This window comes from Gallus gallus, unplaced genomic scaffold, assembly GCF_016699485.2.
Source record: "Gallus gallus isolate bGalGal1 unplaced genomic scaffold, bGalGal1.mat.broiler.GRCg7b scaffold_61, whole genome shotgun sequence".
Classification (NCBI taxonomy): domain Eukaryota; kingdom Metazoa; phylum Chordata; class Aves; order Galliformes; family Phasianidae; genus Gallus; species Gallus gallus.
This window is the reverse complement of record NW_024096013.1, coordinates 17,166-29,924: the sequence shown is the minus strand read 5'-3', so window position 1 is coordinate 29,924 and position 12,759 is coordinate 17,166. Positions and strand designations below refer to the sequence as shown.

The following is a 12,759-nucleotide window of genomic DNA, read 5'->3' as shown; positions in this document are numbered from 1 at the left end:
TTGTGCCTTGGGCCACCAGGTTGCAGGGGCTCACCCCCTACCTGCTCAGTCATTGCTTCATGCTGTGAAGGGGTGCAGTGTGGTGGAATTGCAGGGTCACAGCCTGAACCAATGGGTGCGCTCTGTGAGTGTGTGAGTGCGGCGGCGCGGCGGTACGAACGGGGGAGGGACACATTGCTCAGCTCGGCTCGGGCTGCGCGCTGCTACCGGGAGGGGTGAGTCCATTCTGTTTGATATCTTTCCCTCGTGTGCCTATTTCTTAAATAAAGGCTTTGTCATCACCTTCATTTGCCCTACAGCCCCATAGCCGCCCCATAGAGCCCCATAGAGCCCCATAGCCGCCCCATAGAGCCCCATAGAGCCCCATAGAGCCCCATAGCCGCCCCACAGAGACCCATAGAGCCCCATAGAGCCCCATAGCCGCCCCATAGAGCCCCATAGAGCCCCATAGAGCCCCATAGCCGCCCCATAGAGCCCCATAGAGCCCCATAGAGCCCCATAGCCGCCCCACAGAGACCCATAGAGCCCCATAGAGCCCCATGGAGCCCCATGGAGCCCCATAGCCGCCCCATACAGCCCCATAGAGCCCCATAGCCGCCCCATAGAGCCCCATAGAGCCCCATAAAGCCCCATAAAGCCCCATAGCCGCCCCATAGAGCCCCATAGAGCCCCATAGAGCCCCATAGCCGCCCCATAGAGCCCCATACAGCCCCATAGCCGCCCCACAGAGACCCATAGAGCCCCATAGAGCCCCATAGCCGCCCCACAGAGACCCATAGAGCCCCATAGAGCCCCATAGCCGCCCCATAGAGCCCCATAGAGCCCCATAGAGCCCCATAGCCGCCCCATAGAGCCCCATAGAGCCCCATAGAGCCCCATAGCCGCCCCACAGAGACCCATAGAGCCCCATAGAGCCCCATGGAGCCCCATGGAGCCCCATAGCCGCCCCATACAGCCCCATAGAGCCCCATAGCCGCCCCATAGAGCCCCATAGAGCCCCATAAAGCCCCATAAAGCCCCATAGCCGCCCCATAGAGCCCCATAGAGCCCCATAGAGCCCCATAGCCGCCCCATAGAGCCCCATACAGCCCCATAGCCGCCCCACAGAGACCCATAGAGCCCCATAGAGCCCCATAGCCGCCCCACAGAGACCCATAGAGCCCCATAGAGCCCCATAGAGCCCCATAAAACCACACAGAGCCCCATAGAGCCCCATAGCCGCCCCATAGAGCCCCATAGAGCCCCATAGAGCCCCATAGCCTCCCCATAGAGCCCCATAGAGCCCCATAGAGCCCCATAGAGCCCCATAGCCGCCCCATAGAGCCCCATAGCCGCCCCATAGAGCCCCAGAGAGCCCCATAGAGCCCCATAGAGCCCCATAGCCGCCCCATAGAGCCCCATAGAGCCCCATATGTAAGAGACTATTCTTTTATATCATTGACTCAAAGTTTGCTGAGGAACAAGTCCAGGCAAGTCCTGGGCAAAGGCAGAGGAATCTTTTGTCTTGAGGACACTGATGGACAGGTCCTGGCTAAGGATTGTGAAATCCTTTAAGGAGCACAGATGGACAAGGCCAGGGGCATCGAGAGAGAGATAAGCTGCCGCTAATGGCCGGGAAACGGTCTTCTTGTGTGGACTTATCTCAAGGAAAATGGCCATCTCAGGAGGTATGCACAGGACTCTTGCTCAAGCCCCCAGGAATGTCACGTAGGCAGCAGAAAATGGAGGATAAAAGAGGGTCCAATAACCACAACGGTGGAAGCTGATCCTTCACCACAACCACGGCAACGGGAGAGGCTTATCTCTCACCACGACAGACTTGAGGGGTTCTCTCTGCCAACTGATCTCTCACCGCAACGTGGAGACGGATCTCTATGTGGAGACTGATCTCTCACCACGGCACGAGCTTCCTGCCTTCCGATCCTCCTCTACGGACCGTTTGCTGACGGACTTCCCTGGGCCTGCTACCTGAGACCTGCTGCTTCCTCCCTGGCCTGCATCCTCTCGCTGCCCCAGACCGGCCTCGCTGCTCCTGCCCTTCGGCCTCGGACCGTCGGAACGTCGTGCAACGGGACTGCTGCCGGATCCTGGTGGTGACTATCCCCGCTTTACGCAATTCTTGCCTCTTTCTATCTTTTCTATCGCTCGCCTTCCCTTCCCCATCACCCCAATCCTTAATAGCGTCCGTCCTCCCCTTTCCCCATCTCTCTTATTAACATTTATAATAAACTGGTCGGACCAACATTTGAACCGCTGTTTCTTAATCTCACGCCGGGCATACATATTTCAAAGAACCTCCTCTCCCTCCTATAAATTGGAGCGAGACACCATAGAGCCCCATAGAGCCCCATAGACGCCCCATAGAGCCCCATAGAGCCCCATAGAGCCCCATAGAGCCCCATAGCCGCCCCATAGAGCCCCATAGAGCCCCATAGAGCCCCATAGCCGCCCCATAGAGCCCCAGAGAGTCCCATAGAGCCCCATAGAGCCGCACAGAGCCCCATAGAGCCCCATAGAGCCCCATAGCCGCCCCACAGAGACCCATAGAGCCCCATAGAGCCCCATAGAGCCCCATAGCCGCGCCATAGAGCCCCATAGAGCCCCATAGAGCCCCATAGCCGCCCCATAGAGCCCCATAGAGCCCCATACAGCCCCATAGAGCCCCGTAGCCGCCCCATAGAGCCCCATAGAGCCCCATAGAGCCCCATAGCCGCCCCATAGAGCCCCAAAGAGCCCCATAGAGCCCCATAGAGCCCCATAGCCGCCCCATAGAGCCCCATACAGCCCCATAGAGCCCCATAGCCGCCCCATAAAGCCCCATAGAGCCCCATAGCCGCCCCATAGAGCCCCATAGCCGCCCCATAGAGCCCCATACAGCCCCATAGAGCCCCATAGCCGCCCCATAGAGCCCCATAGAGCCCCATAGAGCCCCATAGAGCCCCACAGCCGCCCCATAGAGCCCCATAGAGCCCCATAGAGCCCCACAGCCGCCCCATAGAGCCCCATAGAGCCCCATAGCCGCCCCATAGAGCCCCATAGCCGCCCCATAGAGCCCCTTAGAGCCCCATAGAGCCCCATAGAGCCCCATAGCCGCCCCATAGAGCCCCATAGCCGCCCCATAGAGCCCCTTAGAGCCCCATAGAGCCCCATAGAGCCACATAGCCGCCCCATAGAGCCCCATAGAGCCCCATAGCCGCCCCATAGAGCCCCATAGAGCCCCATAGAGCCCCATAGCCGCCCCATAGAGCCCCATAGAGCCTCATAGCCGCCCCATAGAGCCCCATAGAGCCCCATAGAGCCCCATAGCCGCCCCATAGAGCCCAATAGAGCCCCATAGCCGCCCCATAGAGCCCCATAGAGCCCCATAGAGCCACATAGAGCCCCATAGCCGCCCCATAGAGCCCCAGAGAGCCCCATAGAGCCCCATAGCTGCCCCATAGAGCCCCATAGCCGCCCCATAGAGCCCCATAGAGCCCCATAGAGCCTCATAGAGCCCCATAGAGCCCCATAGCCGCTTCATAGAGCCCCATAGAGCCCCATAGAGCCCCATAGAGCCCCATAGAGCCCCCTAGCCGCCCCATAGAGCCCCATAGAGCCCCATAGAGCCCCATAGCCGCCCCATAGAGCCCCATAGAGCCCCATAGAGCCCCATAGCCGCCCCATAGAGCCCCATAGAGCCCCATAGAGCCCCATAGCCGCCCCATAGAGCCCCATAGAGCCCCCTAGAGCCCCATAGACGCCCCATAGAGCCCCATAGAGCTCCATAGAGCCCCATAGCCGCCCCATAGAGCCCCATAGAGCCCCATAGAGCCCCATAGAGCCCCATAGCCGCCCCATAGAGCCCCATAGAGCCCCATAGAGCTCCATAGCCGCCCCATAGAGCCCCATAGAGCCCCATAGAGCCCCATAGCCGCCCCATAGAGCCCCATAGAGCCCCATAGAGCCCCATAGCCGCCCCATAGAGCCCCATAGAGCCCCATAGAGCCCCATAGCAGCCCCATAGAGCCCCGTAGAGACGTCCCATAGAGCCCCATAGCCGCGTCATAGAGCCCCATACAGCCCCATAGCCGCCCCATAGAGCCCCATAGCCGCCCCATAGAGCCCCATAGAGCCCCATAGAGCCCCATAGCCGCCCCATAGAGCCCCATAGAGCCCCATAGAGCCCCATAGCCGCCCCATAGAGCCCCATAGAGCCCCATAGAGCCCCATAGCCGCCCCATAGAGCCCCATAGAGCCCCATAGAGCCCCATAGCCGCCCCATAGAGCCCCATAGAGCCCCATAGAGCCCCATAGCCGCCCCATAGAGCCCCATAGAGCCCCATAGCCGCCCCATAGAGCCCCATAGAGCCCCATAGAGCCCCATAGCCGCCCCATAGAGCCCCATAGAGCCCCATAGCCGCCCCATAGAGCCCCGTAGCCGCCACATAGAGCCCCATAGCCGCCCCATAGAGCCCCATAGAGCTCCATAGACCCCATAGAGCCCCATAGACCCCAAAAGAGCCCCATAGCCGCCCCATAGAGCCCCATAGAGCCCCATAGAGCCCCATAGAGCCCCATAAAGCCACATAGCCGCCCCATAGAGCCCCATAGAGCCCCATAGAGCCCCATAGCCGCGCCATAGAGCCCCATAGAGCCCCATAGAGCCCCATAGCCGCCCCATAGAGCCCCATAGAGCCCCATAGAGCCCCATAGAGCCCCGTAGCCGCCCCATAGAGCCCCATAGAGCCCCATAGAGCCCCATAGCCACCCCATAGAGCCCCATAGAGCCCCATAGAGCCCCATAGCCGCCCCATAGAGCCCCATAGAGCCCCATAGAGCCCCATAGCCACCCCATAGAGCCCCATAGAGCTCCATAGAGCCCCATAGCCGCCCCATAGAGCCCCATAGAGCCCCATAGAGCCCCATAGCCGCCCCATAGAGCCCCATAGAGCCCCACAGAGCCCCATAGAGCCCCATAGAGCCCCATAGCCGCCCCATAGAGCCCCATAGAGCCCCATAGAGACCCATAGAGCCCAATAGAGACCCATAGAGCCCCATAGAGCCCCATAGCCGCCCCAAAGAGCCCCATAGAGCCCCATAGAGCCCCATAGCCGCCCCATAGAGCCCCATAGAGCCCCATAGCCGCCCCATAGAGCCCCATAGCCGCCCCATAGAGGCCCATAGAGCCCCATAGAGCCCCATAGAGCCCCATAGAGCCGCATAGAGCCCCATAGCCGCCCCATAGAGCCCCATAGAGCCCCATAGAGCTTCAAAGAGCCACATAGCCGCCCCATAGAGCCCCATAGAGCCCCATAGCCGCCCCATAGAGCCCCATAGAGCCCCATAGAGCCCCATAGCCGCGCCATAGAGCCCCATAGAGCCCCATAGAGCCCCATAGCCGCCCCATAGAGCCCCATAGAGCCCCATAGAGCCCCATAGCCGCCCCATAGAGCCCCATAGAGCCCCATAGAGCCCCATAGAGCCCCATAGCCGCCCCATAGAGCCCCATAGAACCCCATAGAGACCCATAGAGCCCCATAGAGACCCTTAGAGCCCCATAGAGCACCATAGCCGCCCCAAAGAGCCCCATAGAGCCCCATAGAGCCCCATAGCCGCCCCATAGAGCCCCATAGAGCCCCATAGAGCCCCATAGCCGCCCCATAGAGCCCCATAGCCGCCCCATAGAGGCCCATAGAGCCCCATAGAGCCCCATAGCCGCCCCATAGAGCCCCATAGAGCCGCATAGAGCCCCATAGCCGCCCCATAGAGCCCCATAGAGCCCCATAGAGCCCCATAGAGCCCCATAGCCGCATAGAGCCCCATAGAGCCCCATAGAGCCCCATAGAGCCCCATAGAGCCCCATAGCCGCCCCACAGAGACCCATAGAGCCCCATAGAGCCCCATAGAGCCCCATAGCCGCCCCACAGAGACCCATAGAGCCACATAGAGCCCCATAGCCGCCCCATAGAGCCCCATAGAGCCCCATAGAGCCCCATAGAGCCCCATAGCCGCCCCATTGAGCCCCATAGAGCCCCATAGCCGCCCCATAGAGACCCATAGAGCCCCATAGAGCCCCATAGCCGCCCCACAGAGACCCATAGAGCCCCATAGAGCCCCATAGAGCCCCATAGCCGCCCCATAGAGCCCCATAGAGCCCCATAGAGCCCCATAGCCGCCCCATAGAGCCCCATAGAGCCCCATAGAGCCCCATAGCCGCCCCATAGAGCCCCATAGAGCCCCATAGCCGCCGCATAGAGCCCCATAGAGCCCCATAGCCGCCCCACAAAGACCCATAGAGCCCCATAGAGCCCCATAGAGCCCCATAGAGCCCCATAGCCGCCCCATAGAGCCCCATAGAGCCCCATAGAGCCCCATAGCCGCCCCATTGAGCCCCATAGAGCCCCATAGAGCCCCATAGAGCCCCATAGAGCCCCATAGCCGCCCCATTGAGCCCCATAGAGCCCCATAGCCGCCCCATAGAGCCCCATAGAGCCCCATAGAGCCCCATAGAGCCCCATAGAGCCCCATAGCCGCCCCATAGAGCCCCATAGAGCCCCATAGAGCCCCATAGCCGCCCCATTGAGCCCCATAGAGCCCCATAGCCGCCCCATAGAGCCCCATAGAGCCCCATAGAGCCCCATAGCCGCCCCATAGAGCCCCATAGAGCCCCATAAAGCCCCATAGAGCCCCATAGCCGCCCCATAGAGCCCCATAGAGCCCCATAGAGCCCCATAGAGCCCCATAGCCGCCCCATAGAGCCCCATAGAGCCCCATAGAGCCCCATAGAGCCCCATAGAGCCCCATAGCCGCCCCATAGAGCCCCATAGCCGCCCCATAGAGCCCCATAGAGCCACATAGAGCCCCATAGCCGCCCCATAGAGCCCCATAGAGCCCCATAGAGCCCCATAGCCGCCCCATAGAGCCCCATAGAACCCCATAGAGACCCATAGAGCCGCATAGAGACCCTTAGAGCCCCATAGAGCACCATAGCCGCCCCAAAGAGCCCCATAGAGCCCCATAGAGCCCCATAGCCGCCCCATAGAGCCCCATAGAGCCCCATAGAGCCCCATAGAGCCCCATAGCCGCCCCATAGAGCCCCATAGATCCCCATAGATCCCCATAGAGCCCCATAGCCGCCTTATAGAGCCCCATAGAGCCCCATAGAGCCCCATAGCCGCCCCATAGAGCCCCATAGATCCCCATAGATCCCCATAGAGCCCCATAGCCGCCTTATAGAGCCCCATAGAGCCCCATAGCCGCCCCATAGAGCCCCATAGAGCCCCATAGAGCCCCATAGCCACCCCATAGAGCCCCATAGAGCCCCATAGAGCCCCATAGAGCCCCATAGCCGCCCCATAGAGCCCCATAGAGCCCCATAGAGCCCCATAGCCGCCCCATAGAGCCCCATAGAGCCCCATAGAGCCCCATAGAGCCCCATAGAGCCCCATAGCCGCCCCATAGAGCCCCATAGAGCCTCACAGAGCCCCATAGAGCCCCATAGAGCCACATAGCCGCCCCATAGAGCCCCATAGAGCCCCATAGCCGCCCCATAGAGCCCCATAGAGCCCCATAGAACCCCATAGAGCCCCACACCCGCCCCATAGAGCCCCATAGAGCCCCATAGAGCCCCATAGAGCCCCATTGAGCCTCATAGCCGCCCCATAGAGCCCCATAGAGCCCCATAGAGCCCCATAGCCGCCCCATACCCGCCCCATAGATCCCCATAGAGCCCCACAGCCGCCCCATAGAGCCCCACAGAGCCCCATAGAGCCCCATAGAGCCCCATACCCGCCCCATAGAGCCCCATAGAGCCCCATAGCCGCCCCATAGAGCCCCATAAAGCCCCATAGAGTCCCATAGCCGCCCCATAGAGCCCCATAGAGCCCCACAGAGCCCCATAGCCGCCCCACAGAGCCCCATAGAGCCCCATAGAGCCCCATAGCCGCCCCATAGAGCCCCATAGAGCCCCATAGCCGCCCCATAGAGCCCCATAGAGATTTTTGCTTAAATGGGGGATTTGCGAAGAGAAAACGCATGATTTTTGCTTAAATGAGTGATTCTCGAAGAGAAAACGCGTGATTTTCGCTTAAATGGGGGATGTGCGAAGAGAAAACACGTGATTTTCGGGTTAAATGGGGGATTCGCGAAGAGAAAATGCGTGATTTTCGCTTAAATGGGGACTTCTCGAAGAGAAAATGCGTGATTTTCGCTTAAATGGGGGATTTGCGAAGAGAAAACGCGTGATTTTCGCTTAAATGGGGGATTTGCGAAGAGAAAACGCGTGATTTTCGCTTAAATGGGGTACCACCCTCCAGTGTGTCCCTTCGTGTACGTCTGGGGCGTCTGTGCGTCCTTTCCGGTCCGTGGGGTGGATCAGTGTCTCTATCGTGGGCGCTGTGGGGTATCTGTGGGTCGCTTCGCGTCTCCCGGCGGCGCTGCTCTTTGCAGGGGTTTATACCGCTCTCCCGGGGTGCAGTTCCGAACTTTGGCCACGAGGTGGTAGCAAAGAACGTGGAAAGGGCGGCGCGGTGCCCGAATTGAGGCGGTCTCTGAGTGGGATCTGTGGGGGAAATGAGGCCGCAATATGCGGGAGCTCCGAAATGTGGAGAACCCCCAAAATACTGGGCGAAGCCCCCACGACCTGCCCCCCCCCCCCCCCCTCCCCCCCTTTTCCCAGTGCCATCAAGCAGCCCCATGGAGCAATCTGCGGCAAAAAGCGGCGTTTTGCAGCGCGGGAGAATGGGGTGTTGGAATTTTGGGGTGCCCATCTTGGGAAGGAATGGAGAATTTTGGGGGGAGAAAGGGGGAAATCGGGGCGTGAGGGCTTCAGATCGCGGTGAGGTGGGGCGCACAGCTGGAGAGGAACTTCCGGGGGTAACATTATGGGATTTGGGGGCAAAAAAAAGGGCATTTGAGGCATGGGGGAGGCTTCGTATTTTGGGGCGCTGAAGGGACGAAATTGTGGGGCTGTGTTTTGGGGTCCAATAAAGGGATTGGGGGTACCAAGTTGTGTTTGTGGGGGGGAGGGGGAGAGAACTTCCGGAGCTGCCTCCGGGCCCCTCCCTGCCCCACGAGGCCAAAGGGCAGCGGTGGCGTCCGACGTGGCCCCGATAGCGCAGGAACCCCCAAATCCCTTCATTCACCCTGAAGTTTCATCTCCTAATGAATTAATCGTTAATTGCTCCTCCCCCTCGCCACCAATTAATTGACCCCCCCCCCCTTCCCCCATCCCCCACAAAAGCCATGCTGCCCCCAGAATGGGTGCGGGCGCTGAGTGTGGTGCAGTGGATGTGGACCTTCCTCTTCCTCGGTCAGCAGATTTGGGGGGGGGGGGGGGGGATTATGGGTGAGAAATGGGAATCTGGGGGCATTCGGTGTAATTTTGGGGTGAAATTGGGGGGTTTGGGGGTGGGATTTGGGGGGGGGGGTATTTGGAGGGCAGTGTTGTTTGGGGCAGGAGTTTAATTGGGGGGGCTTAATTGGGGGGGGGCAACGTTATGGGGGTGACATTCTGAGTTGTAGGGGGTGGGGGATTAGCGGGGGTGGAATTCAGGGGGAGGATTCTGGGGAGCAGTGGCGGCCCAGTGCCCGCCCTGTACCCCCCTGTCCCCATATCCCCCTCTGCCCCCCCTCTGCCCCCCCCTCTGCCCCCCAGGTCCCAGCGCGGTGCTGCTGATGGTGGCCCTGCTGTGCTCCCGTCTGTGGCTGCTGGCCGTGCTCTACTACGGGTGGTGGTTGTGGGATTGGCACGGCCCCGAGAGAGGTGACAAAGGGACCCCCGGGGTTTTGGGAAGGTGTGGGGAGGACCCCCACACGTCTCCCCTCCTCGTGAGAGCGGTGTCCCCATTGCCACCCCCCCCCCCCAGGTCCCCGTCACAACCGTTGGGTCCGGAACTGGAAGATGTGGGAACACTTCTGTGATTATTTCCCCATCACGGTGCGGGGGGCACGGGGGGGGGGGGGGGCATGGAGGGAGGGGGGGGGGGCAATGGGGACATCGGGGGCTGTGGGGCACATGGGGAGAAATGGGGCGGATGGGATGGAAATGGGTTAATGGGGAATGAACGGAGCACAATTGGCCCCAATGGGGTCAATGGGTTCAAATGGGGTGGGGGGGGTCAATGGAGATGAGGGGTGAGTGAGGTCAATGAGGGGGGGCAGAAGTGGGGGATGAATGGGGACAATGATCTCAATGGGTTCCAGTGGGGTCCAATGAGGGCAGTGGGGCTGAATGCCCCCACGTCCCCCAATGTCCCCACGTCCCCACATTTCCCCCCCCCCCTCCCCAGGTGGTACGCACAGCCCCACTGCCCCCCCACCGCAGTTACCTGTTGGCCGCCCATCCCCACGGCATCGCCTGCATTGGGATCTTTGGGGCCTTCGTCAGCGGGGGCCGGGGGGCCTGGGGGGGGCGGGGGGGCTCGGGGGGGCCCTGCCCTGGCCTTAAGCCCACCCTGGCGGTGCTGGGGGGGCTCTTCCGTCTGCCCCTGTACCGTGAATACGCCATGGCTGCCGGTGAGTTTGGGGGGGGGGGGGGGGATTTGGAGGAGGGTTGGTTTTGTGGGGGGACCCATTGAGGATTTGGGGGGGTTGGGGGATTGGAGGGGGGGGGCACAGCTTTATGGGAGGGTTGGGGGCTTTGGGGGGTGTCTGGTTTTACGCTGGGGGTGGGATTTGGGGGGACGGGGGGGATTTGGAGAGGTTTGTTGGATTTGGATTTGGGGATGGGGGGGGTCTTCTGGAGGTTTGGCTTTTTGGGGTTTTATGGGGAGGGGTTCTCTTCCCCATTTGGGTGTTTTGGAGTGGGGGCAATGGGATTTGGGGGAGCCGTGTGAAATTTGGGCGTCTTTGGAGCCCCGGATAGAACTGGGGGATTCTGGGGGGGGTCCCAGGTGACTTCTTGGGGTCTCCCCTGCAGGGCTGTGCCCCGTGTCCCGGCCCTGCCTGCAGAGGGTGCTGTCACAGCCCGGTCAGGCGCTGCTCATCGTCGTGGGGGGGGCGGCGGAGGCGTTGGACCCCGGGGACCCCGAATGCCCCCGCGTCACCCTGAAGGGGCGGTTCGGCTTCGTGCGGATGGCACTGCGCTACGGGTAGGGGCTGGGGGGGCGGGCAATGGGGTGAATCAGGGGGTCTCAGGGGGGGCGGAGGGAGGGGGGACAGTGGGGAGAAATTGGGGATGAATGGGGATCAGTGGGGGTGAATGGGATCAGTGGGGGTGAATGGGGGAATCAGTGAGAATGAGTGGGGATCGGTGGGGATGAGTGGGATGAATGGGGATTGATGGGGATGAATGGGGATGAATGGGGATCAGTGGGGAAGAAAGGGATGAATGGGGAAGAATGGGGATCAGTAGGAATGAACAGAATGAATGGGGATCAGTGGGGATGAATGGGATGAATGGGGATTGATGGGAGTGAATGGGGAATGATGGGGGTGAATGGGGATCAGCGGGGATGAATGGGGTGAATGGGTCCCCGGCAGTGGGCTCAGTGAGGTCGGTGGATCCGGGTAGGGGTGGTGGATTTTCCCAGCGCAGCCCCCAAAGGGCCCTTTGCCCCCCAGGACCCCCCTGGTGCCCGTCTTTGTGTTCGGGGAGCTGCAGGCGCTGCCCCACATCTCCTTCCCTGAGGGCTCCCGGCTGCGGCGGCTGCAGAGGGCGCTGAAGGCCCTGCTGGGTTTCGCCCCCTGCGTGTGGAGGGGGAGGGGGGGGCTGCCTCTGCTGCCCCACGCTGTGCCCCTCACCGTGGTGGGTGAGTGTGGGGGACACAAACCGGGGGTGGGGGGGGGGGGGGGGGGCGGGGGTGTTCATAGGGGTGAATGGGGGATACAGAGAGGGGCGCAGAGCCACGCAGGGATGGGGGGGGGGAGGGCGGGGTTCCTGCAGGGCCTCTCAGTCTGACCCCCCCCAGTTTTCCCACCCCCATTTATCTCCCCCTCCCCCCATCCCCCCCTCCCCATTTCTCCTCTCCACACCTCCCCAGTTCCCACCTCCCCCCATGTCTCCTATCCCCCCCCATTCCTTCCTATATTGCTCCCTTACCCCCCCGATGCACCCCTCCCTTTAACCACCCCCCCCATTCCTCCCCATATAACCCCCCTCCCCCCGCTATTCCTTCCTATATTACTCCCTTACCCCCCCATTCACCCCCCTCCCTTTTCTCCCCCCCCCGCAGTCGGAGCCCCCCTGGAGGTTCCCCGCCTCCCCCGCCCCCCCCCCAGCGCCGTGCGGCGCCTCCACGGCCGTTACGTGCGGGAACTGCGGCGCCTCGTGAGGCGGCACGCGCCGGGGGCGGGGCTTCCCGAGGGCGGGAATCTCAGCGTCATCTGAGCCCATTCATAAAGGAGCGACCCGGGAGGGATGAATGGACCCCGAGAGACGGGGGGGGGTGAATGAACGAACGAACGAACGAACGAACGGAGGAAGGACGGACCCCCCAGGAGCGAATGTAACCCTTAATAAACGCGTCGCTGTCACGTGTGACCCCGCACTTAATTAGTGGCCCGCAGGGATTGATAGAGAGCCCAGTCATTAATTAATGCCCCCTCAATCCCCATTGATCCCCATTGATCCCCACTCATCCCATTCATCCCCACTGATCCCCATTGAAAAAAATAGACCCTCCCCCCCCCCCCGCATTACCATCATCTGAGACTCCCACTTAATTCGTGACCCTTCGCTTTATTCACGGCCCCCCGTAATCAAATAGCAACACCTCATTAACGCACCCTCCCACTCATTAATACCCCCTCCCCCCAATAAATAACCCTTTGCATTTAAAG

General features: G+C 61.3%; 1 protein-coding gene across 2 annotated transcripts; it reads left to right on the top strand.

Annotated features, from left to right (window-relative positions):
* The first annotated feature begins 9,044 nt into the window (after nt 1–9,044).
* On the top strand, nt 9,045–12,453 carry LOC112533497 (diacylglycerol O-acyltransferase 2-like). Of its 2 annotated transcripts, none has more exons than XM_040657206.2 (7): nt 9,045–9,289; nt 9,635–9,742; nt 9,846–9,882; nt 10,269–10,494; nt 10,898–11,069; nt 11,542–11,729; nt 12,153–12,453. In XM_040657206.2, exons 1-7 carry the CDS (start codon nt 9,237–9,239, stop codon nt 12,305–12,307), a joined length of 939 nt encoding a protein of 312 aa, XP_040513140.1. In that variant the 5' UTR covers nt 9,045–9,236; the 3' UTR covers nt 12,308–12,453. The 2 variants fall into 2 exon arrangements, with proteins under 2 accessions (XP_040513140.1, XP_040513139.1); XM_040657205.2 differs by having other exon boundaries at nt 9,846–9,916.
* Nucleotides 12,454–12,759: the final 306 nt, after the last annotated feature.